We start from the raw sequence: 27,062 nt of genomic DNA on the forward strand, positions 1-27,062 counted from the left end.
CACAGTCTCTCTCACACAAATGTGCTTATCGCTTTGCACAGAGATTAAGGCAGATGCAACAGCACTCCCCTTCTGCCAGGCTGCAAACAGCACAATAGGAAGTTAGAGACTGAATGACCCACTGTAGCAGTACAATCACATCCACTGTCACCGCCTTGCACTTATACAGTCTACATGGACCATTCATGCATCCATGTTAACTTAGACATGCAACTAGCAGGTTGCTACTAGTAATAGTACTGCTACTACTATTGCAAATAGCAAGTGTGTCCTTTTTGCTAGACAGAGCAGTCAGAACTGTTCATACATTCTTTACATAAATTAATGGAAGATTTTGCAATTTATTAAGTCTATATAGGCTGTGTCTCCAATATTTTCCCTTAATGTCACTGATACAGATGGCTGAATAAACCATCTTGCTGCCACCTGGCAGCAAAATTATTGAGCCACAGCCGACCCTGTTGCAGGGCACATCAGATGTATATATTAAAGTGAAGTGTCATTTTCCAGGAAATAACCTTGTAGTTTTTTAACTTTTGTAAGCTTTTTGAATGGTATACAATGGGGAAAAAGTGGCAGAAGTAAATTCCTCAAACAGGAATATAATTGTATATATCTTAAATTACCTTGTTTTCACAAGTCTGATGACATAATCGTCAAGCCAATTCAAAAGATTAGGGGACAGGACCCGGAAGTATGACTTAGGACAACATTGTATACAGTGACCTCTGTAATTATTCAGACAGTGACAATTTTGTTGTTGTTCTGCCTCTGTACTCCAGCACTTTGGATTTCAAATTCTACAATTATTATGAGGCTAAACTGCAGACTGACAGCTTTAATTTAGAATTTACAACACTTTTTGTGCATAGTCCCCCCATTTTAGGGGACCAAAAGTATTGGGACAAATTCACTTGTGTAATAAAGTGGTCACAAGTTTAGTATTTGCTCACATATTCCTAGCACTCAATGATTACATCAAGCTTGTGACATTTGCTGTTTGTTTTGGTTGTGTTTCAGATTATTTTGTGGCCAATAGAAATGAATGATAAATAATGTATTGTGTCATTTTAGAGTCACTTTTATTGTATATAAGAATAGAATATGTTTCTAAACATTTCCATGATTACAGATAGTCCTGAATGAATCGCGAATAATGATGAGTGAGAAAGTTAGACGCACAAATATCATACCCCAATACATGCTAACCTCTCACCATTACAATAACAGGAGATTAGCATTTTGGGGTGGGAGGGGGGATGATATTTGTGCATCTGTAACTTTATCACTCATCATCATTCAAATCAAGACCTGTAAGTGCCTTACTAGTTGAGGCCGGTGAAATGCCTTTGGACATGTCATAGAATATTGGGCATGTCACTAGCATATTGGGTAAGAGGGTGTGATTCTGCAACCACAGAATGTCCTCGGGTCAATTTTGGGGATTTTATAAAAAATAAAACAAATACAAATATTTGTATGATAAGTTCACACTGGAATCACCCCATACATTTTAAAACACCTCTCTATCAAGTATTTTAGCTACTTTTCAGATGCATTTTACACCTCAATTTCACTATTTTGCCCTTGTCCCAGACCCAGACTTTTAAGCTTCTGCTATGTTTTTCTATGAGAAAACAATAATTACACATTATATAATGTTATGTACTACAGAAAGAGTCAATTAAATAAAATCTATATCAATATTTATTGTGAGTATGCCCTTTATATTTTTTTTACACAAAATATACCTGTCCTTTGGGAGTGGTGTTATTTCCACCACTGATGACAAATTCCTTATTAATAAAGTTTTTTCAAGAGAATGTTAATTTAGTTACCATGGAAACATATTGTGACACTGAAGCACATGGCTGCAGTGGAGAGTTGTTCCAGATGTGATGTCCAGAAGTTGAATCGAGGTAAATATTTATTGTGTAGAGAATATTTTAATTGTCAGTCATTTATTTTCTTTAATATGTGGTAGAACTTTTGAATTTGTAAAAATATTTTATATATTTAGTGTAAACGATATGCTATCTGTAATACTAACCAAAGCATGCTATGCAGTCTGTCAATTTCCAGAAACTGTAGAAGTGTCATTTCCATCACAAACATTTCCATCACAAACTTACAGTGCCTTGCGAAAGTATTCGGCCCCCTTGAACTTTGCGACCTTTTGCCACATTTCAGGCTTCAAACATAAAGATATAAAACTGTATTTTTTTGTGAAGAATCAACAACAAGTGGGACACAATCATGAAGTGGAACGACATTTATTGGATATTTCAAACTCTTTTAACAAATCAAAAACTGAAAAATTGGGCGTGCAAAATTATTCAGCCCCCTTAAGTTAATACTTTGTAGTGCCACCTTTTGCTGCGATTACAGCTGTAAGTCGCTTGGGGTATGTCTCTATCAGTTTTGCACATCGAGAGACTGAAATTTTTTCCCATTCCTCCTTGCAAAACAGCTCGAGCTCAGTGAGGTTGGATGGAGAGCATTTGTGAACAGCAGTTTTCAGTTCTTTCCACAGATTCTCGATTGGATTCAGGTCTGGACTTTGACTTGGCCATTCTAACACCTGGATATGTTTATTTTTGAACCATTCCATTGTAGATTTTGCTTTATGTTTTGGATCATTGCCTTGTTGGAAGACAAATCTCCGTCCCAGTCTCAGGTCTTTTGCAGACTCCATCAGGTTTTCTTCCAGAATGGTCCTGTATTTGGCTCCATCCATCTTCCCATCAATTTGTTGTCCTATGGACAGAGTCTCCCACCTCAGCTGTAGATCTCTGCAGTTCATCCAGAGTGATCATGGGCCTCTTGGCTGCATCTCTGATCAGTCTTCTCCTTGTATGAGCTGAAAGTTTAGAGGGACGGCCAGGTCTTGGTAGATTTGCAGTGGTCTGATACTCCTTCCATTTCAATATTATCGCTTGCACAGTGCTCCTTGGGATGTTTAAAGCTTGGGAAATCTTTTTGTATCCAAATCCGGCTTTAAACTTCTTCACAACAGCATCTCGGACCTGCCTGGTGTGTTCCTTGTTCTTCATGATGCTCTCTGCGCTTTTAACGGACCTCTGAGACTATCACAGTGCAGGTGCATTTATACGGAGACTTGATTACACACAGGTGGATTGTATTTATCATCATTAGTCATTTAGGTCAACATTGGATCATTCAGAGATCCTCACTGAACTTCTGGAGAGAGTTTGCTGCACTGAAAGTAAAGGGGCTGAATAATTTTGCACGTCCAATTTTTCAGTTTTTGATTTGTTAAAAAAGTTTGAAATATCCAATAAATGTCGTTCCACTTCATGATTGTGTCCCACTTGTTGTTGATTCTATAAAATACAGTTTTATATCTTTATGTTTGAAGCCTGAAATGTGGCAAAAGGTCGCAAAGTTCAAGGGGGCCGAATACTTTCGCAAGGCACTGTAAGTGTGGTGGAAATAACAGAAAGTGGTGGAAATGACACAAATCCATTATCTTATTTGTTTTTACTTGACTTTTTAAAAAACTTTAGGCTTATTAAATCATGTTTTAAATCAATTGAATCTAGAAAATTCTCCAAGGTGTGCGTGCACAAGTTGAAAACTAAGTAGTATTTGTCAGCACAGAGGTCACAGACATATATACACTGCTCAAAGAAATAAAGGGAACACTAAAATAACACATCCTAGATCTGAAAGAATTAAATATTCTTATGAAATACTTCTTTACATAGTTGAATGTGCTGACAACAAAATCACACAAAAATGATCAATGGAAATCAAATTTATCAACCCATGGAGGTCTGGATTTGGAGTCACACTCAATATTAAAGTGGAAAACCACACTACAGGCTGATCCAACTTTGATGTAATGTCCTTAAAACAAGTCTAAATGAGGCTCAGTAGTGCCTGTATGACCTCCCTACAACGCCTGGGCATGCTCCTGATGAGGTGGCGAATAGTCTCCTGAGGGATCTCCTCCCAGACCTGGACTAAAGCATCCGCCAACTCCTGGACAGTCTGTGGTGCAACGTGGCGTTGGTGGATGGAGCGAGACGTGATGTTCCAGATGTGCTCAATTGGATTCAAGTCTGGGGAACGGGCGGGCCAGTCCATAGCATCAATGCCTTCCTCTTGCAGGAACTGCTGACACACTCCAGCCACATGAGGTCTAGCATTGTCTTGCATTAGGAGGAACCCAGGGCCAACCACACCAGCATATGGTCTCACAAGGGGTCTGAGGATCTCATCTCGGTACCTAATGGCAGTCAGGCTACCTCTGGTGAGCACATGGAGGGCTGTGCGCCCCCCCAAAGAAATGCCACCCCACACCATGACTGACCCACCGCCAAACCGGTCATGCTGGAGGATGTTGCAGGCAGCAGAACGTTCTCCACAGCGTCTCCAGACTGTCACGTCTGTCACATGTGCTCAGTGTGAACCTGCTTTCATCTGTGAAGAGCACAGGGCACCAGTGGCGAATTTCCCACTCTTGGTGTTCTCTGGCAAATGCCAACGTCCTGCACGGTGTTGAGCTGTAAGCACAACCCCCACCTGTGGAGTCTGTTTCTGACCGTTTGAGCAGACACATGCACATTTGTGGCCTGCTGGAGGTCATTTTGCAGGGCTCTGGCAGTGCTCCTCCTTGCACAAAGGTGGAGGTAGCGGTCCTGCTGCTGGGTTGTTGCCCTCCTACGGCCTCCTTCACGTCTCCTGATGTAATGGCCTGTCTCCTTGTAGCGCCTCCATGCTCTGGACACTACGCTGACAGACACAGCAAACCTTCTTGCCACATCTCGCATTGATGTGCCATCCTGGATGAGCTGCACTACCTGAGCCACTTGTGTGGGATGTAGACTCCGTCTCATGCTACCACTAGAGTGAAAGCACCGCCAGCATTCAAAAGGGACCAAAACATCAGCCAGGAAGCATAGGAACTGAGAAGTGGTCTGTGGTCCCCACCTGCAGAACCACTCCTTTATTGGGGGTGTCTTGCTAAATGCGTATAATTTCCACCTGTTGTCTATTCCATTTGCACAACAGCATGTGAAATTTATTGTCAATCAGTGTTGCTTCCTAAGTGGACAGTTTGATTTCACAGACGTGTGATTGACTTGGAGTTACATTGTGTTGTTTAAGTGTTCCCTTTATTTTTTTGAGCAGTGTATGTATATATGTACAACATTTAAAAAAATATCCTATACGATACCAGGAACATCTGCAAAAAGACAGGGAGAGATACAAAGAAAAAAGAGAAGGGAGAAGTGAAATCTATCTCTGAGCTTACAAAGCGAGATCAAAGAAGCAAGAGATGGCAATGGAAATGCAACCAACGGAATAGAAGACAGACTTTAAAGAGAACAGTTGCAATGGAGACCTACCTGTCAGGCAACACATCACCTCAGTCACCAGATGACCTGCAGCCAGAACATGAGGCCAACATACCTGCCCCTAACTTACCTGCCCCTGATGCACACCCTGATACCCCTTCCTCATCGTCTGCAACAGGAAGGAGAAGTCGAATACTTGCTGGAAGGAAAAAGGTTGGAAGAGGTCGCTCAAAAGCATACAGAGATCTTAGTATGACAAATGTCAAACTTGATAAATCTTTACAGAAAGCTGAGAAATACAAAAAAAGGTCTGATCGACGGATGAATAAAATGGAGAGACAAGATTCCCCAAAGACAAAGACAAAACAGCAAATGAAGGGAACTCCGAAGAACCTGAGAAGGATTTTATTGTTTCAAAATGTCATCATTGCAGAGTTAAAACAAAAGTATAAAACAATTTGCAGTGACAAGGACAAACAAGTGGCTTCAAAAATGCTCAAAGGCAACATCCTGAGAAAGTATGGCCTGGTCAAAGCCGCAAAAAGAGAATTTGGATTTTCAGCAAAAGAAATGAGGGCAAATGAAAACAGGCCATCTAGTCTTCAATACTCCAGGAAAAATCAGTGTAACATAATTAGCACTGCCACAGAAGAGAAAATCACTAGATTCTATGAACGGGATGTCAACAGTAGAGCAAACAGGGAAAAAGGACACACTAACGAGGAACAAGAAATAAAAGCAGAAGCGCTTCTTGATTGGCACAATTCAGAACCTTGATCTGAATTTTAAGAGGGAATATTCAGAAATGTAAAAGTCCTACTGTGAATTCTGCAAAAGACGTCATTTTGGGTTGTCAAGCCAACAGTCCAGGATAGGGACACATGGCTCTGCAAAACCCACGCCAACCTCCAGTTCATGGAGGACAAACTACAGCATCACAAAGTGATCAGCTGCAGCAACAATGACAACCTTATTGAGTCTTTGTGCTATGAGAACCTGAAGAAAGAGTGCATGTAGACAGAGTTCTCCCTAAAACAAAGCTGAAGAGAGAGAGAAGAACAACAAAGAGGGAAACATGGAGAAGTTCACTGTACATTTGACAGTAAAACTGCAGATTCTATTGGAGTACTTCTCCAAAGGATTGAAAGAGAAGTTGGGGAAACAAGTGTACAACATTCAACACCAATACTCCAAACAGAGAATTAAAAGAGAATCTAGGGAAAGAGGAGATCATTGTGCATATTGACTTTGCAGAGAACTACATGTGTAAATACACCAGTGAATTCTAGCCAGTTCACTTTGTTTCCATGTTTTTTTTTTTTTTTTTTACATAGATGTCATTTCCACCACAACCCATATTTTTGAGGTACATTTGTATATTATGTATAATTTACATCCATTTATTTGTTTTAGATATGGAAATCATACAGTTGTTATCATAATCTCACAAAAAGGTTGGATGGAATATATTATTTTTCATGATAAATAAATGTTTTCAGCTGTCACCAAGGCAAGTTTATACATTCAGGCGTTGTGTTGAATTATGAATGTTAGGAAAACCTTAAAAATCACTTAAAATAATATTCAATACAAGTTCATGTACAAATGTATAAGAAATCCATTATAAATCAATTGTATGACATTTCATTGAACTAAAATGGATGTTTAATGACGTGATGGAAATGACATTTGTCTATGGCTGTCTAGGAAAAATGACAAAAATATATACATTCCTGAATAGTACGATAGCAGCCATTATCAGATTTAGTTTCTAGACAAATCAAAGACAAGTACAATACTGGTAAAATGGTGTTTGAATAAGTTTTAATTTCTGAAAGACAAAGTGCTCGAAGTTGCAGAATCACCCAAGACTGAAAGGCTGTGAGATTGGCCATCCCACTGCTATTGTTCAAGATCAGTGCTATTCCAACTTTTTCAGCAGAATTTCTGGGGACCCCATTTTCTCACAAGAATATCTCGTGACCCCTCCCCAAATCTAACAACACAACCTTAAAATCGGTGCATTTCGATTTTTGCATCAACAAATAACCTATTCATTACGTTTTCAAAATGAAAAGGAACCAATAAATATATTTACTCAATAAAATGTTATTTTCAATTATCTTTCTAAAAAACATTTGTATATTGTCCCATACAAGAATCTTACTCTTATTTATTTTTGGACGATCCCACTGTCGTTACCCCGCGATCCCAACTGAATACCACTGTTCTAGACAAACGTTAGGAGTATGCTAGTTGACCAGGCAGTGGATTTGGTTGGATAGTTGAAAAGCTTGCTGAGGAGAGCGGAATGAGGGAGTTGGAGGTGGGGCCGTCTGTGGTTATAGGGAATGTCCCTCTGTGGTTACTCCTGGCACCTTTCATTGATTTAACCTTGGTGGAAAAGAGAAAAGATTGGGAACCACTGATTTCTGACCAAACTTTTTATAGTCCTGTACCCCTTCAAACATTCAACCTCCAGCTGTGTACCCCCTCTAGCACCAGGGTCAACGCACTCTCAAATGTAGTTTTTTTGCCATCATTGTAAGCCTGCCACACACACACACTATACGATACATTTCTTAAACATAAGGAGTGTGAGTTGTCGTCACAACCCGGCTCATGGGAAGTGACAAAGAGCTCTTATAGGACCAGGGCACAAATAATAATATAATCAATAATTTTGCTCATTATTTAACCATCTTACATATAAAACCTTATTTGTTAATCAAAAATTGTGAATAACTCACCACAGGTTAATGAGAAGGGTGTGCTTGAAAGGATGCATATAACTCTGAAATGTTGGGTTGTATTGGCGTGAGTCTCAGTCTTAAATCATTTTCCAAACACAGTCTGTGCCTGTATTTAGTTTTCATGCTACTGAGTGCCGAGAATCCACACTTACATAGGTACATGGTTGCACAGGACATCAGTGTCGTAACAGCGCGATTTGCCAAGGCAGGATACTCTGAGCGCAGCCCAATCCAGAAATCTGTCAGTGGCTTCTGATTAAATTCAATTTTCACAGAACCACTTGTTGCAATTTCGATGCATCTCTCCTGTTCAGATATCGGTAAGTGGACTGGAGGCAGAGCATGAAAGGGATAACAAATCCAGTTGTTTGTGTCATCCGTTTCGGGAAAGTACCTGCGTAATTACACACCCAACTCACTCAGGTGCTTCGCTATATCACATTTGACATTGTCCGTAAGCTTGAGTTCATTTGCACACAAAATAATCATACAACGATGGAAAGACCTGTGTGTTGTCCTTGTAGACAGAGAAGAGCTCCAACTTCTTAATCATAGCCTCAATTTTGTCCCGCACATTGAATTTAGTTGCGGAGAGTCCCTGTAATCCTAGATACAGATCATTCAGGCGAGAAAAAAACATCCCCCAGATAGGCCAGTCCTGTGAGAAACTCGTCATCATGCAAACGGTCAAACAAGTGAAAATTCTGGTCAGTAAAGAAAACTTTAAGCTCGTCTCGCAATTTTTAAAAACATGTCAATACTTTACCCCTTGATAACCAGCGCACTTCTGTATGTTGTAAAAGCGTTACATGGTCGCTGCCCATATCATTGCATAGTGCAGAAAATACACGAGAGGTCAGGGGTCTTGCTTTAATTAAGTTAACCATTTTCACTGTAGTGTCCAAAACGTCTTTCAAGCAGTCAGGCATTCCCTTGACAGCAAGAGCCTCGGTGGATGCTGCAGTGTACCCAAGTGGCGTTGGGAGCAACTGCTTGCACGCGCATTACCACTCCACTATGTCTCCCTGTCATGGCTTTTGCGCCATCAGTACAGATACCAACACATCTTGACCACCAAAGTCCATTCGATGTCACAAAGCTGTCCATTACTTTAAAAATATCCTCTCCTCTTGTCCTGGTTTCCAGTGGTTTGTAGAAGAGGATATCTTCCTTAATTGACCCCCCATAAACGTAACGGACATATACCAGGAGCTGTGCCAGGCACACCTAGTCTGTTGACTAATCCGGCTGTAACGCATAGAATTCACTTGTATGCGAAGCAGTAATTGTTTCAAAACATCTCCTGCCATGGCACTGAAGCGTCGTGAAACAGTGTTGTTTGGTGAAGGAATTATCTGTATAGTTTTTGGGGCCTTTTCCCCCAGCATTGTCCCAGCTATATCCGTGGCAGCAGGAATAATTAAGTCCTCCACAATTGTAGGGGGCTTGCCTGTCCTAGCCACTCAGTAGCTCACCATATAAGACACTTCTAACCCCTTCTTATTAATGGTATCTGTTGCTTATATACGTCTTACTACTTGAAAGTCATTTTAAATCTCACTCAAAAAAGTCCTGTGGCTTATTTGTCAAATTGCCATGTTTTGTTTCTAAATGTCTGCGCACGAGTGAAGGTTTCATCAAGTTGTGAGATAATACTTTTTGCACATATAACACTGTGGCTGAGGAAAGGCACTACTCCCAATATAAGTGAACCCCAAATCAATGTAGTTCTCATATTTGCACCTCTTCGATGGTCCAATGTCCCTGTCTGCTGTTCGGTGCTTCCCGGGTAAGGGGGCAGTAGCTCTTCTGCTATGGAGAATTGAGAGACTGGGTGTAGTAGTGCATTTCTACTGGGTCCCAGCCCATTCAGGTGTGGGAGGACATTTAATTGAAGATCAAGTAGCCAAGAGGGCTTTAAAACAAGATACAATTTATATTCGTGCCCCTTTGGTAGAGGTGAGGCCAAAGGTTATAAGTTAGTAGGGATCTTTTTTATCGTCTTAGTAGCACATGATTAGGTAAATGTTTAAATGTTTGTTTTCTTTTATTGGAAAGTCTACAGGCTGTGATTGACCACAAACCCCAGTACACTAGGTGGCCGCATGCACCTCTAACGTTTGTTTTGCAGATCACCATTATTTACATAGGAGTCATTTAGCAGACACTCTAATCCAGGGTGACATACAGGAGCAATTAGGGTTAAGTGTCTTGCTCAAGTGCACATCTGCAAATTTCTCACTTTTTACTGTTGCAAAACCATGAATTAACACATATGGAATCATGTAGTAAAAGTGTTAAATAAAAATATATTTTAGATTATTCGAAGTAGCCTCCCTTTGCCTTGATGACAGCTTTGCACACACTATAAAATATAGATTACATTTTTTATTTTTTTTTGGTTACTGTGTTATTACATAGTTTTGATGTCTTCACTTATTTTACAATGTAGAAAATAGTCCAAATAAAGAAAAACCCTTGAAATCATTAGGTGTGTCCATACGTTTGACTGGTATTGTATTTCTGAACATATCCAACTGATTTCAAAATAAACCATCTATATTTTTCATGGAGGTGATCTCAACAATGAAAATATGTTCACCGAATTGTCTTATTAGCTGATGACAAACAAAAATATTGCTTATAAGATTTCCATGTATATTCTTTATCGACTTGGCTCTAGGATATTTATGTATATTTTCTTAGGGTTAAATAAATAACTCAAAATGCTTTAAAACACATTTGTCAATTCATTTCTATGAAATTGCACATGAATAGGATGTAGCTTCGAGAGGAGAGGTCATAACTGCATTGAAATCAGTTGAAATGCCTTAAACAATTTACAAAGCCCACAAATGATACGGTGCACTAGCTTTACAGGACTTCATAGTTACTTGTCATCTCATTGTAACATTTTATGGTGAAGAAATGACCAAGCATATTGTTAAATGGTAATTACAGAGTAATAATTTGAACTATCGTTCAACTCTGGAAATCTTTTTTGTTCAAGGTCAAACAAAAAGACAAATCATAGTAATGATAATAATTTATTTAGGTAGAGAATTCTTTGGCAGTGAAGAAGTACACAAAGTTCATGAGAGAAAAATCACAAGTGCTGAATGAGAATCAAGATAGGAGGAAATCGACCACAGAGTAAACCTTGCCCAGCCTTTAGTATGACCAATAACAGATCAGTACACTGCGTTCAGTGAGATGGCCAGAATGTCAGTATTAGCGAACGAGTGTTATAACCATAACCACAGTGTGCAAGGAGAGAATAGGTATTTATGGCACAGGAGGGACAGCATTCAGTGTGTGTGTGTGTGTGACCGATGGGGTGATGGTGTTAATGCTGGTTAGGCAGTGTGTGGGAGCCAGTAAGGGTTTCTGTTAAAGTAGGAGGTGTGTGTGTGTAGTGTGTGTAGAGGCCTGGGCACAGGAGGAACTGAGTTAGTGTCATAGTGTGGGCTGGTGTGATTTCTTTTCTTCATATCGTCTGTGACTCAAACTATTGGGAGTGAGTGATTGGCTGTGGCTCGGTGCACAGGTGGCTGCAATGTTGAGACTGTTGTAAGAGCAGACATGACTGCCTATTCCGAATGACAATTTCCATCTGAAAGTTTACGCAAACGCAGTACTTGAATGTCATTTTTCACCACAAAATGGGCGGCTCCTTGTAGTACGTAAGCCTACCTAGTCGCTTGCTATGCGGATTTTCTCCACAAAAACGTTGAAATGCAGCATATTATTCCTTTTGTGAGGGTGGGGGCACTGTTGTGTAGATAATGAGGCTGTATTTTACCACCAAACTCACTTGGTTGAAATTGAACCCAAAAAATGTGATTTTGTTCCTCTCTCTTTTGGCACAAAGCTGTTTCACACACTGATGTAGTGGTAGAAAAAAGTGGGGTTGCGGTGAAAAAAGTCAAGTTCCTTATACGTTGAATTAATTTTCCCGCAAAACATTTACTCTTCACTAAATCATTAACTCTACATCTATCAATTTGCTTTAAAAATAAGCACCAGTGTTGCTATAAATCCGTGAAAACAAAAGTGATCTGATGCTAAGAACTAAAGTAGCCTATTTTGCATTGATAACTAAATGTAATCTCAGCGACTGTTCGAACCATAAACATTATAGCCTTATTAGAATCCCCCCACAAACCATAAACATTATAGCCTTATTAGAATCCCCCCACAAACCATAAACATTATAGCCTTATTAGAATCCCCCCACAAACCATAAACATTATAGCCTTATTAGAATCCCCCCACAAACCATAAACATTATAGCCTTATTAGAATCCCCCCACAAACCATAAACATTATAGCCTTATTAGAATCCCCCCACAAACCATAAACATTATAGCCTTATTAGAATCCCCCCACAAAACATATTTTGTTTAGAAGTAATTACTTGATTTTAGGCTACTTCTAAATGGTAAAACAGCTGCTAGCCATGTGCTTTTTCTCCATGAGCAAAAATGACCACTTTCTATTTTTAGCTGATATGGGAGCGAATACATTCAAGCAGCAGATTAAACTGGAATAATGTCGTAGGTTACACTGGCAAGTAGAAGAATATTTGCCAGGGCATTTATTTAATTATAAATTGGGAAGATGTGGGAAGATGGAAAGGCTAGCTTGCTGTTTTTAGCCTACAGCCAACTGGCAGGCACAAAATGAGGTAATGTAAAACAAACTGAAACTTTCATTAGATTTAGCTATTATTCAAAAATGCAGTTGGTTTTCTTTTAAATTAGCCAACAGTGGTAGTTTTCAATGTGGTTCTTCGTTTTATCACAAATGGGAAGAAAATCTCTGCCATTGCAGCCTTGTGAATGTTTATAAAATCGGGGGTCTAGGAACACATGGACCGGCGAGGGTATCATGTTGCCATACGGCGCTGGTCTAAAAAATTCGACTCCACCCAAGTGCACATGATAAGTGACGGAGTGTTCAGCAGATAGACCTTAACCCTGCACCCTCCTGAATAAGCCCCAGTACTCATTAATGTAATGTGCACCCACTGAGCACTGGAGTGAGAGTCTGTCCCTCTGTCACGATTCCAAATGAAGCACAGCAAATCTGGCACTGTCTTCTTTCTGACAATCTGAATTCACATATAATTTAAGAACATCATCCTTTGGAACCCTCTCCAAGTTTGATACATATACTTTTTTCTTCTGCCCTGTAAAAAACAGAGGAAAACAAAACTATACTTCATTTTGTGCAGAGGTGAAAAGAAGAAGAGCAGGTCACTCATTCCACCCATTTCCCACCTCCTGACGTCACCTAGCCACCAACAAGTGCATCTCTATCAGGACTGCTAATCAGCGCGGCAGGCCGCTCAATCCGGGCCTCACATAGAGACCCATCCTATGTGTCACTACACCCTACAGATGAGATAGGACAGCTAAGCAATTTCAAAAGGAAAGGACTTGTTAAAACCAAGTAGGAACCTATCAGAATGCCTCTATAATGGTATTCGTCACACAGCTCAGAATATTAGAAGCGCAGTCCGGTGTGTTACACACAGTGCACACAATGAGGTGAAGGAAACAAAGAAGAAAGATAGTGACATCACACAGCTCCTGTCAATCAATCACCCAGATTAATACTGACACAGGAGTTCATCATCATTAATAAAGGCAACAGGACTGGACATCACAGTCTCACTCTCCTTCCCATCTCCCTCTGAATGGGAAACATAACAGGCATCACAGGAAAGAAGAGAGTTGATTAAAAAAAAGCTGAATACTGATGGAGGGCAGGAATCACTCCTCCTGCATGTGCAAAACCTCTTCATGTGGAGAGCGGAAGGTTGCGGGGAGGGGGGCACTGTCTCGCTCTGCCAAAGGCATCTATATTCTATATGGCACTGAAGTCCCACTACACATCCATAATAGTCCATAGGGGTTGGGGGGTGGTAGGGACAGGGATTGGAAGGCCACAGGCTGCTTCTGGAGTTGGGGGATGTACGTGGGCACTGAGAGGTGGGGGTCCGATTGGGGACAGGGGTTTTGGGAATAGGGTATTCAGAGTCTCATTGACTTCAACTCACTCCCCCATGCTTCCTTCTCAGTCTCCCACCCCCTCAAGTCTGTGGTCCCTCCAGTCCTTGTGCCCCTGTCCTGGGAGTCACAGTGTGACCTTGCTGAGGCGCAGAGACAGGCTGGAGCGCTGCTGGGCGCGGGGGAGTGTGGAGGCGCAGCGACTTCTCAGCTGGACCGGCCTCCCCGCGGTGCCTCGCACACGCAGCAGGAAGTCAAAATTGGCTGAGGTGTTCATGGCGTAAAAGACGTTGGCGTTGTCTGGAATCACCAGCTCTGAAAAAGGAAGTTTTTTTAAGTGACATCATCACAACTCAGAAGCTAAAGAGTGTCAGGGAGAATGTTGTACCTCTCTCGTCAGAGATGACCTGCACCAGCTCATATCCCTCCCCAGGCTCACTCTCCAGGTTGTGTTTGGCCACAGCTCTAGAAATCACTGCTGGAGTCTTATCCTGACTCGTCAACTGGGGAGGAAACAACATATTTTAATATCAAAATTAAATCAAAATCAGGATGAATCATCACTTCTGAAACACCTTTAGAAGACATTTTTTATAATCTCACATCTTAACATGAGACGTACCAGGATGCTCTTGTAGAGGTTGCCATTGCCCTGCTCCAGGCTGACTCTGATGATGCAGGCGTCCTGGGCCTGGGTGTTGTAGGCCGGGGGCAGGGGGGAGGAGGGGGACATGGGTGTCAGGGAGACAGAGCGACGGTGCATGCAGGGTGGCCCGGGGAGAGAGGGAGAGGCTGGGGTCATTGGAACACTGGCTGATGATGAGGTGGTGTCCATGGAGTGGAGAGAAGTACAGGAAGAAGACTCAGACAACTGGAGAGACAGATGAAGCACAGTAATTAGCACATATACGACCTTCATATTGCCAACCTTTTGGAAAGAATTATAACTTTATTTGCACACATTGGTAAACAAAACACAGAATAGAAAGAAAATAAAACAATAGGGCTTGTGCAAAACCAATCAACTAAATACAACAAAAATGTATCAAGGCAAAAAAAGTGAAGTATCTTAGTGCCATACCTTGTTCTGCTGAGTGTCGGAGGTGTGTATAGGGGTCATGGCCATGCCATCGCTTTCTGAAGGGCTGGAGTCACTAGACGACACACTTACTGAGTCCATGCTCTCCCCAGAGCTGCCAGTAGGGGGCGACCGAGGTGTTTCCCTCAACGGGGAACTCGCTGCCGAGGAGTCTACACCCAGAAACAGTCTGACAGAAAAAAGTCAACAAAAAAAACATCACAAAACAAAAAAGGACCAATATGTGTCAGATAGATCTAATATAAACAATGATTTAATGGAATTCTGTTAAAACTTTAATATTATGGCAAAGGCTCCACAACTGATAGTAGAATTCTACACCATTACAATAATGTCTATATTATTCAGGGTAGATTTATTGTAAATCAAAATATCAAGTACAGTATATGTTATAATTCCTCTAGAGTGTGCTTACAGGCTAAGTCTCTTGACCATGCTCTTGCGGGGTTTGGGTGAAGTAGGACTGCTGTCTCCCACTCCTTCAATGTCACAAGACATAGCATAGCTGCAAGAGAAACCGAAAAGAATCATGACATCACTGCTATCAGTCCACTTAGCCTGAGAAACAATCAGAAAGAGAGGATAGCAAGAGCTGATCTAGTGATATATATATAGTGTGAATGATTGATGATGTTTGTACCTCTCCTCCTCACTGTGCTGGGGCTGGCTCTTGAACCAGCGCAGGAAGGCAGCGTCAGCACTCAGACAGTAGCTGTTACACGCAGACTGCAGCAGCTTGATCTGAGCAATCACCTCAAACTCCTGCAAGAGAGAGGTCAATGTCAATCATGTCAATTGAGCTGACACTACCAACATTAATGACTTTTCCTAATCACCTAATTAGTGGTTTAGAAACAGGTTGAAAATGACACTCACCCTCCGTCTCTTCTCAAAGTTGATGAGCCCACCCTGCAGAAGACACAGAGGACACTGAAAGACTGAACTCTCATCCCACGCTGGGCTGGCTAGACAAAGAGCAGTGGACTTCTCTAAAAACTGCCAAACTAATTCCTCACATACTCATGGAAACTCATGCTCTAGTTGCAAACAGTGGTCACAACACACAAGTCTCTACAACCAGAGTCTCTACACCCAAACAGAAGGAGTGAGTAGGATGATAGTAAGGCTCACCTCTACTAGGTCTGGTAGAGCAGTATCTAGCATGGTCAGGTCTGTCAGGAAGGTGCCCAGGTAAGGTATCGTCCCCTGCATGGCACCCTGGGAGGAGAGACAAAGCATAGGTTAAAACATACCAATCAGCAAGCACAGCTAAGCTACTCACTTTTACCCCCTTCCTGAAAAGGAAACAAACAGGGCCGCGAACCCATAGTGGCTTGTAGCTTGTTCCATCGCTCACCATTTCCTTCTGCAGCTGGAGTCGTTTGTGAATGCGTTTCTGGTGCTCCTTAGCACAGCCTTCCAGATTGGCAAACTTAGAGGTGCCCTCCTGTAGGGGAAATATCAAATCACTACTAAAATCAATCAATTCATCATCAATTAACCACTTCCTCAACATCCACAATGTCTGGTATGCAGGCATTCCCAGAGCAGTCTCACCCTCATCAGCAGCTCTCGGCTGGTCAGGTAGTTGTTGTGATCTGAGAAGATGTCTGATAGTTCCTCGAACGTAGAGATGCCGTCTCTGTGGAAATGACAGAGAAAGGTTAGAATTAAATTGGGAATGCATAAGAACTCTATCACATGAGTTGTGAGTGACTGATCAGTTCATATGCATTCAGCTTGTGAAACACCCACTTGTGCACGCAGGACCAGGCCCTCTTCAGTCTGTAGAGTGGGTTGGACTGCAGTGCAGATACGATGGCGTGCAACGAGGAGAAGTTCTTACGCATGCGACACTCCTGAGCGACGTCTATCCAGCGCTGGATGACCCGTGCCCTGAGGTGCGGGCGGATCTGGCGTCGGTGCAGTATGGTGCTGACCACACATGCTGCCACAGCATTGAACTGGGTGATGGTGGCACGGATGGTGGAAGCACTGTGCTTGTTTTGCTTCTTATCCCTCTGGGACCAGATGGAACCCAGACAGTGGTGAGGAACCACCTTCTTGAACAACAACTTGAAACAGACAAACAATGACACTATTAGTATTCAATATTTTAAAGTAACTGTCCAGTGAAAATATTACTTAAAAAAAGTGATTATTCTGCTAACGCATACCAAAAAATATTGTGGCCAAAGCATAAATTGGCAAAAAAATATATATATTTTTTAAACACACCTCAAAAAATTGTATCATAAAAATGCTTGCTATTTCCTCATAGAACATGAAGTCATGTTGGCTCATTGGCTGAGCTCGCCAAATCAGCGGTCTACTCGCATTAATATTTTGTTGGGGTCCGCACACACCCTAACAACACAGAAATGCTTATTTATAACCTACTTATCATTTTTAAAAAGGAAAACTACTCCACTCGTATTATAATTATTTATAGGTCGTATTTCATAGAAATATGGTAATACTGGACAGTTCCTTTATAATGTATATTTATCCTATATTGTTCAAATACATTGGAAACCCATACTCCCACCCAGCCTCCCTCAGCCTCTCTTACCGCATCCATATAGGTTAGCTGCTCGGCCACCAAATCTGCATCAAATGACAGGAAGTCTTCCTGGACCTCGATCTCCACTTCCTCATCCTCACCCAGGCAGAAGGAGCTGTTGCCATGGAAACCGCCAGAGAAACCTAGGAAGAGGAGAAATGATCAGATTAATGATTTCATTCATGATGGCATGGTTGCCAACTTTTGAAGATAGCTTGGAGTTCAATCTTCTTTCGTGAAATCTTTCGTGAATGTCATTGGCTCAAACCCCTAGCCTGGGTTAAAGTTCATTTTCTGCATTTCTACATATGGCTTAGGCCCATGACCAGGGTGGAATATATATGGTTTTCATTATTATTATTCAAGATTCTCTTACAGTTTGCAAAAAAATTGAAACAAAATCATTGTCACATGCACCAAATACAACAGGTGTAGAACTGACTGAAATGCTTACTAGCAAAGTACTTAACTCTTATGTTTCTTAACTGCATTGTTGGTTAAGAAAATATTTACTAAATAAAGGAAATAAAAAGTAACAAAATAATGAGGCATATACACACATACATACACACACACACACAGGGGGTACCGAGTCAATGTGCGGGGGTACAGGTTAGTCGAGGTCATTGAGGTAATAAACTCAGCAAAAAAAAGAAAACGTCCTCTCACTGTCAACTGCGTTTATTTTCAGAAAAGTTAACATGTGTAAATATTTGTATGAACATAAGATTCAACAACTGAGACAAACTGAACAAGTTCCACAGACATGTGACTAACAGAAGTGGAATAATGTGTCCCTGAACAAAGAGGGGGTCAAAATCAAAAGTAGCCACAAGCTGCATTAATTATCGTAGTGCACCTCCTCCTCATGGACTGCACCATATTTGCCAGTTCTTGCTGTGAGATGTTACCCCACTCTTCCACCAAGGCACCCTGGCCCTCCCCCTCCGATCCAACAGGTCCCAGGCGTGCTCAATGATATTGAGATACGGGCTCTTCGCCGGCCATGGCAGAACACTGACATTCCTGTCTTGCAGGAAATCAGGCACAGAACGAGCAGTATGGCTGGTGGCATTGCAATGCTGGAGGGTCATGTCAGGATGAGCGTGCAGGAAGGGTACCACATGAGGGAGGAGGTTGTCTTCCCTGTAACACACAGCGATGAGATTGCCTGCAAGGACAACAAGCTCAGTCCGATGATGCTGTGACACACCGCCCCAGACCATGACGGACCCTCCACCTCCAAATCGATCCCGCTCCAGAGTACAGGCCTCAGTGTAGCGCTCATTCCTTCCACGATAAAAGCGATTCCGTCCATCACCCCTGGTGAGACAAAACCACGACTCATCAGCGAAGAGCACTTTTTGCCAGTCCTGTCTGGTCCAGTGACGGTGAGTTTGTGCCCATAAGCGACGTTGTTGCCAGTGATGTAAGGCAGGTCCTCACCAGACAACAGGCCTCCACCACTCAGTCCAGCCTCTCTCAGCCTATTGCAGACAGTCTGAGCACTGATGGAGGGATTGTGCGCCTGGTCAAAATCAAATCAAATCAAATTTTGACCAGGCGCACAATCCCTCCATCAGTGCTCAGACTGTCTGCAATAGGCTGAGAGAGGCTGGACTGAGTGGTGGAGGCCTGTTGTCTGGTGAGGACCTGCCTTACATCACTGGCAACAACGTCGCTTATGGGCACAAACTCCCCGTCACTGGACCAGACAGGACTGGCAAAAGGTCCTGATTTGATTTGAGACAGTCTGAGAACTGATGGAGGGATTGTGCGCCTGGTGTAACTCAGGCAGTTGTTGTTGCCATCCTGTACATCCTCTGTACCATCCTGTACTGTCCCGCAGGTGTGATGTTGGGATATACCGATCCTGTGCAGGTGTTACATGTGGTCTGCCACTGCGAGGACAATTAGTTGTCTCCCTGTAGCGCTGTCTTAGGCGTCTCACAGTACGGACATTGCAATTTATTGCCCTGGCCACATCTGCAGTCCTCATGCCTCCTTGCAGCATGTTTAAGGCAAATTCACACAAATGAGCAGGGACCCAGGGCTTCTTTCTTTTGGTGTTTTTCAGAGTCAGTAGAAAGGCCTCTTTAGTGTCCTAAGTTTTCATAACTGTGACCTTAATTGCTTAAGCTGTTAGCTGTTAGTGTCTTAATGAGCGTTCCACAGGTGCATGCTCATTGTTTATGGTTCATTGAACAAGCATGGGAAACAGTGTTTAAACCCTTTACAATGAAGATCTGTGAAGTTGAGTTTTTACAAATTATCTTTGAAAGACACAGTCCTGAAAAAGGGACGTTTATTTTTTGCCGCGTTGATGTACATGTCGGTAGAGGTAAAATGACTATGCATAGATAATAAACAGCAAGTAGCAGCAGCATAAAAAAACAAAACAAAAAAGGCAAATAGACCCGGGTAACCATTTGATTAGCTGTCAAGTAGTCTTATGGCTTGGGAGTAGAAGCCGTTAAGGAGCCTTTTTGCCCTAGACTTGGCGCTCTGGTACTGCTTGCCATGCAGTAGCAGAGAGAACAGTCTATGACTAGTGTGGTTGGAGTCTTTGGCAATTTTTAGTGCCTTCCTCTGACACCGCCTGGTATAAAGGTCCTGGATGGCAGGAAGCTTGGCCCCAGTGATGTACTGAGACGTAAGCAATACCTTTTGTAGCGCCTTCCGGTCAGATGTTGAGCAGTTGCCATACCAGGCGGTGATGCAACCAGTCAGAATGCTCTCGATGGTGCAGCTGTAGAACTTTGAGTATCTGAGGAGCCATGACAAATCTTTTCTGTGTCCTGAGGAGGAATAGGGGTTGTCGTGCCTGCTTCAAGACTGTCTTGGCGTGTTTGCACCATGATAGTTTGTTGTTGATGTGACACCAAGGAACTTGAAGCTCTTGACCTTCTCCACTACAGCCCCGTCGATGAGAATGGGGGCATGCTTGACCCTCCTTTTCCTGTAGTCCGCAAATACACACTCAAAATGACTTGGTTTGAAGTTACTCTGAAATTATTTGGGCACGAAATTTAGAGTATGCTAGCTAGGTAACATTGAATTACATTGGTTTTTGGTTAGAAAATGCTAATATTAGCCTCCTGAGTGGCGCAGTGGTCTAAGGCACTGCATCGCAGTGCTAGCTGTGCCACTAGAGATTCTGGGTTCAAGTCCAGGCTCTGTCGCAGCCAGCCACGACCGGGAGTCCCATAGGGCGGCGCACAATTGGCCCAGCGTCGTCCGGGTTAGGACGGCAGGGTTATCCTTGTCTCATCGCGCACTAGTGACTCCTGTGGCGGGCTCCGTGCACGCTGACACAGTCGCCAGGTGTAGTGTGTTTCCTCCGACACATTGGTGTGGCTGGCTTGTGTCAAGAAGGAGTGCGGCGTGTTTGGGTTGTGTTTCGGAGGACGCATGGCTCTCGACCTTCGCCTCTCCCAAGTCTGTACGGGAGTTGCAGCGATGAGACAAGACTGTAACTACCAATTGGATACCATGAAATTGGGGAGAAAAAAGGGGTGGAAATACAAAGAAAAAGAGCTAATATTAATGGTTGGTGGCAGTGGCTAACCATAGGATGGATTGCAGACTCTCCTTGTCCCTAAGAAACAAACATGTAAATATGTAATTCATTTGTGTGAACTATCCCTTTAAAATAGGACCGTAGAAAATCCTGCCTAGAAGTAGCACTCCAAAAGGGTTGGCCACCCCTGATCTGGGGGTTTCAATATATTAATGTGACTTCCTTTGATTTCTGCACAGTAGCCCACATTCAAGAAAAATCTCATGAATATCAATCTTCAGGTGTTTTGAGGCTGATTTGCAAAACATTGCCATCATCTTACTCTACATTAGGCAAGATATTTTCCATTTGTGTCTACCATCTTGGGCACAATACTAAAATGACAAAACAGAATATTTGAGGCAAGGGGCATTTCAACATAGCACATTTTCCTTTTTTAGCCCATTGTAGGGGATGGCAATTGTTCTAATGACTTACAGCAGCTATTGTAAAATACAAAATAAATTAAAAACAGAGATTCAAATATCCTGAAGACAAGAGGACATGGCTTAAATCTGCCCCTACACCAAACCCAAATTATCTTTCAATGTATTGTTGTCCCCCCACAACAATCATAAACACATTTGGGTTCACAATTTGTTTGTGCAAAATAATGTTTATAATACATACAAATCAAGTCACCTTACCAAGATTCCTGCTGAACGCTGCCTTTTCGTTGTTGCAGCCAAACAAAGTAAATAATGTAGCATATGGATCTGCGCTCATGCAAGTGGTGGATTCAATCACTATAGTAGGCTAGGCTATATTATCACATGCTGTCAAAAGCATTCTGCGACAGGAGTGACAGAAAATTCACTTGTTGACAATTATGCGTAGAAAACAGTTGCCGTGCTACTCTTCTGAAAATGTTGTTCCCCAACTTTGATCAGCGGAGAACAAAAGTGCCAGTCCAGTCTGCCGTGGTGCTCCCATAGAAATGCTGCTCCACGCTAATTGTGAGGGAATTTTTTTTTTTTTACCAACGGGCATCCATTCGCCTTGGTCCTGGACCCTTACTAAACTAATCACAGGCGTCAATCTACTGCGGTTCACAATGTGGAGGTAGGAAAATGATGGATCTCCCGGGTGAAGGTGCTGCAGCTACAACGCTTATGATATACAGTTGAAGTCGGAAGTTTACATACACTTAGGTTGGAGTCATAAAAACTTTGTTTTTCAACAACTCCACACATTTCTTGTTAACAAACTATAGTTCTGGCAAGTCGGTTAGGACATCTACTTTGTGCATGACACAAGCCATTTTTCCAACAATTGTTTACAGACAGATTATTTAACTTATAATTCACTATCACAATTCCAGTGGGTCAGAAGTTGACATACACTAAGTGCCTTTAAACAGCTTGGAAAATTCCAAAAAATGATGTCATGCCTTTAGAAGCTTCTGATAGGCTAATTGACATCATTTGAGTCAATTGGAGATGTACCTGTGGATGTATTTCAAGGCCTACCTTCAAACTCAGTGCCTCTTTGCTTGGCATCATGGGAAATGCCGATTTGGAGGCACAATTGAAAAGTTAACGCACGGAACAGGCACTGTATTAAATCAGAAAATGAAAGCAGCAATCCTACTTTTTTAAATGCATGAGAAATAAGGTGTGGCGTGTGAAGAGGGGCAAATGTGTCTCACACACACCCAATGGAGAGAAAGAGATGGGGAGAGGGATAGAGACATAGAAAAAAAGACTAAAGAATTGAGGGAGGATAGAGTACTAATTAACTAGATATCTTAGACTGTTCACCCACCCTCGGAGTCTGGATCCAGACTGGCCTCGGCTTGTAGCTGCCCCAATAGACTCTGGGCTCTACGAATGGGCTCCGATCCAGGCAGGGCCCTCTGTAGATAGGCCATGACTCTGTGGAGGCAGGGGTAAGATGGAGGCTCCTGGAAGTCCTCTGGACACTGGTCCAGCCAGACTCGAAGGATGGAGGCCAGGGCACTGAGGGTGAGGAGGGAAGGGGGGCAGAGATAAAGTCAAGGAAGCCTGCTGGGAGCAAGCTTCTGCTGACAGAGGGAAAGGCAGACTGAGGAGCTACACAGTAACAACCCAGCAGCAACTTGGCTTGAATCCATATGGAAAGCAATTAAAGACAGACAGACTAAGAAAGCAGGAGATGTTGAGAAATCGTACGTTCGAACGGCTCCTTTGGTTTCAGAGGGTCTACATCGCTCCATCGGTCCTTCACTATCCTCTGGAATTCCATATCTGAGAAAAAGAACAAGATAAAATAACATTTCAGCATCAATGTCTACCATCAGTCTGTAAAAGAAGTGAGACCAATAGGTTTCCTTAGCCTCTCAATGTAGAGCGGCAGTGTTCTTCAGTCACAGTGTGTCACAGCCCAACACTTATACATAAAATTGACCTCATAAAAATCATGTTGATTAGCTAAATTATTTTGAACCAGGTCTTATAGCACTATGGCTGGGAGAAAAGCCTGAACACACTTGGGCCCACTAGGACCAGGAGTTGCCAGCCTCTGCTGTACACTACAGCCCCCAGACCCAGACGTACTTGTCCAACAGCAGCTGCAGCACGGTGTGTGTGCTGGCGAAGGCGCGGTACGTGGACAGGAAGATGCTGGTGTAAGTGAGGTCATTGTCCCCGAACGCCGTCAACAGGGTCTCCACCAGCCGTTCCAGCGTTCCTGCACGGATACTCCGGATCTTACAGGTTTCCAGCTGGCTCACTGTGTGGCCAGGGGGCAGCCGGTCCCCCTCAGCCTGTGATCAGACAAGATTGAAAGAACCAAGGATATTAGAACGGGGAGAGAAATGGAGGGAGAGAGAGGTGTTGAGACAAAGGTACCCTATATTTAATTCTTAAGCAGATGTGTCCGAGTATTGTGTCTGCTGGGAGAACAATTAGAAGAGAGGAGAGAGATATTTGGTGCTGCTAGCACACTAAAACAGGAAACTCTCCAATCTGCTTCTAATCACAGTGGAGCACCCCTCCTCCACCCTGTCCTCTGGCTGAGAGGGAGGCAAAGAGGACAGCAGACTCAGTCCAACTCACAGTAGCTCTCCACTCTCAAAGTCAGTACTGCTCTCTGGCAAAAATCTCACCACAAATGTACTGACTGTCAAGTACCAAACACATACATTCACATTTGTATAGCATTTCTTCAGATAGCACTCTATGGGCAGTGCCACAACAGTAAACAAAGCACCAGTGTGGCACTGTGGCTCGCTGTTTACATTATCTTGCTTTTCCACTAAAGAAATGAAGGGATTACAATCACCAACAACCAAGACACAATCAACAGAACAGACAATCGTCTTGTTTTCACTAGCTTACTCATACAGTCACATATACAGAACTCCCACTCCCTCCCACTCAGGGGCTACAATAAACAAGCACTCCAAATGTATACTGCCATATGATAATGTGGGGTAGTTGTTCTCATCCATATGCTTTGCTTTAACAGGATGCAACATGCAGGGAAAGAAGAATTATGGTGGCAGTTGGGTCGTTCCACTTCAAAAAGCACAAGAAAGACGATTTCAACACACACCATCTCAGATTGTTCTGAAATCGTTTCGGTTGTTAGAAACAGATAAGATTAGCATTCCTGCAAAAAAAATATATATCTATAATTTTTTCCCCTGAGAAATTAAGCTGATTGATTGCACACAAATTGACCATTTTCATTTCTAGGATTCATATAACATTCAATATTCAACAATTATAGTACCCAACATCCTATTTGGACCTAACTTTTTTCTAACAATGTGTAAGACATGAGGACTCCAAAAAAGTGGTCAATAACCATCCACAGACACACCAACAACGAGTGTATTGGATCAATTCTCTATGTTTGACAAGTAGTATGCCGCTGCAGCTCAGAGTATTGTTTCTTAATCCTATGTCATGATTTCTCAGTGAATTTGGTGATGGTTTCTTTCCCCTGTTCAGAGAAATTAGTAATTGAAGTTGTTGGGTGTATGTCCCATCCTACATCCTGATAATACCAGGTTCTGACCACTAGATGGCACTGTTCTTGCCATTAGACATTTTTTTAAAGAATCCCCCATTGTTAAAGGGATAGTTCACCCAAATCACAACATTCATTTTTTTTTCTTCTTCTTTTTCTTACCCTGTAAGCAGTCTATGGGCCAGGTATGACAGCAACCCATGCTTTGGGTTTGTTTACCTGGCCACAATTTAAAATGCTTTTTGGCATTTGTGGCACAAATCCAATGCAAGTCAATGGTAACTATATTAGCATTTCCGCACTTCTTATCCCAAAAAAATCTATAAGTAATATCCTTGAGTTACACAATCAATTTCTAGATACTTTAGGATGATTTGCAAGAAAATGCTAGCATTAAGTACCATTGACTTGCATTGAATTTGTGACAAAAAATGCAAAAAAGTTTGCATTTTAAACAGTGACTTTAAATGACTCATTTGTCTGACCAGGTGGGGGGGGACAAGTTCACTGAGAATACATTACATAGGATGAAAAAAAACAATAAACAATACTCTGAGCTCCATACTAGTCATCAAACAGAGGACTGATACTATATACACTTGTTGTTGGGGTGAGATTGGTGTGGGGTGTTGGATGTCCGTGGATGGCTTTTGACCACTTCTTTGGATTCCTCATGTCTTAGTCATTGTTAGAAAAAGGTTTGGTCCAAATCAGATGTTAGGTACTATAATTATTGAATATTACATTAATCCTATAAATTAAAATGGACAATTTAGGTGCAATCAATTAGCTTAATTTTATCAGAGATCAAATTATATTTCAACAAAACAATGTTTCCGGAATGCTTATCTTATCGAACTACAGAAACAATTTCAGAATAAATCAGACGGTGGGTGTCAAGGCTTGCTGAAATGACATGGAATGACCTAATTAGAACCAGACCGAGATCATCAGAGGACGCTCCATTGCACCCGTCTCATTGTGGCATCTGTACGAGCATGGGCAGTGCCATAGTGGCCATCTCCATTTTGAAGTAGTACATTTTCTTATTCTGCTGCTACTTCTATGAGTTGGTAAACAAACTGAAAGGGTGCATACTGCCACCTGGAATGTGCTGTTTGAACAGGTATAAAGCCAAGGTCTGGCATTTGACTGCCACCTGCAGTTATGGAATGTGAGTATAATTGACTATAATTCATGAGTATAATTCATTGGCTGATCCCTCTTGACGATATGGATGGAATTTTGTGATTCTTCCTTAACCCATAGGAAGTCCCTCCCAGTTGACTACTTCAAAATTGTAAAAGTCCTCAATGGCGCTGCCAGTGCTAAAACAGGCTTTTGGGCACTAGAGTACTCTCTCTCTATGGAACTGGCAAATCAGGAAATCACATGACTTTGACAAACAGTTGAGTAGGCTATTTGTGTAAAAGTTTTTATATGGCCTGCGCAGGGTGTTGGCAAAAATGGGAGAATTCAACAGTTTAAATGTTAAAACACCCTGTGATTGCAAATTGACACTACTGCATATCTTACAATGAAACAGACAAGCTCTATCCACAAAACTACTTATTGTACCCCTCTCCTTTCAAAGAACTATAGACTTATCTAATTGCAAAGTGATTCAATCTGTCCAATGTTGCCATGTTAACTAGTGATTATATCATCAATTCTCCAATGGAAAGATTCAATCTGTCTATAGATATAATGCATTGATCAGGGTTATTGTTTGAGCCTGATAAAGTCTCTCACAAGTTTGCGTGCTTTCAACCAGTGTGTTGTAGTGAAAGAGCAGT

At 42.1% G+C, this 27,062-nt stretch overlaps 1 protein-coding gene across 2 annotated transcripts in view; it reads right to left on the reverse strand.

The window, feature by feature from the left end:
• Positions 1-11,111: 11,111 nt before the first annotated feature.
• rgl1 (ral guanine nucleotide dissociation stimulator-like 1) overlaps positions 11,112-27,062 on the reverse strand; it is a 47,564-nt gene continuing 31,613 nt past the window's right edge. For both annotated transcript variants that reach the window (XM_021603919.3, XM_021603920.3), the window contains exons 3-17: positions 23,847-24,055; positions 23,463-23,537; positions 23,077-23,270; positions 17,763-17,896; positions 16,946-17,265; positions 16,748-16,832; positions 16,548-16,637; positions 16,322-16,408; positions 16,067-16,099; positions 15,831-15,952; positions 15,606-15,695; positions 15,173-15,359; positions 14,714-14,962; positions 14,480-14,594; positions 11,112-14,406 (exon numbers count right to left, since the gene is read on the reverse strand). In XM_021603919.3, coding sequence (XP_021459594.1) covers positions 14,219-14,406; positions 14,480-14,594; positions 14,714-14,962; positions 15,173-15,359; positions 15,606-15,695; positions 15,831-15,952; positions 16,067-16,099; positions 16,322-16,408; positions 16,548-16,637; positions 16,748-16,832; positions 16,946-17,265; positions 17,763-17,896; positions 23,077-23,270; positions 23,463-23,537; positions 23,847-24,055 — 2,178 coding nt within the window. In that variant the 3' untranslated portion in view covers positions 11,112-14,218. The remainder of the gene's footprint in view (positions 14,407-14,479; positions 14,595-14,713; positions 14,963-15,172; positions 15,360-15,605; positions 15,696-15,830; positions 15,953-16,066; positions 16,100-16,321; positions 16,409-16,547; positions 16,638-16,747; positions 16,833-16,945; positions 17,266-17,762; positions 17,897-23,076; positions 23,271-23,462; positions 23,538-23,846; positions 24,056-27,062) is intronic.

This window comes from Oncorhynchus mykiss, chromosome 5, assembly GCF_057628025.1.
Source record: "Oncorhynchus mykiss isolate SJ-2025 chromosome 5, ASM5762802v1, whole genome shotgun sequence".
NCBI classification, from domain to species: Eukaryota; Metazoa; Chordata; class Actinopteri; order Salmoniformes; family Salmonidae; genus Oncorhynchus; species Oncorhynchus mykiss.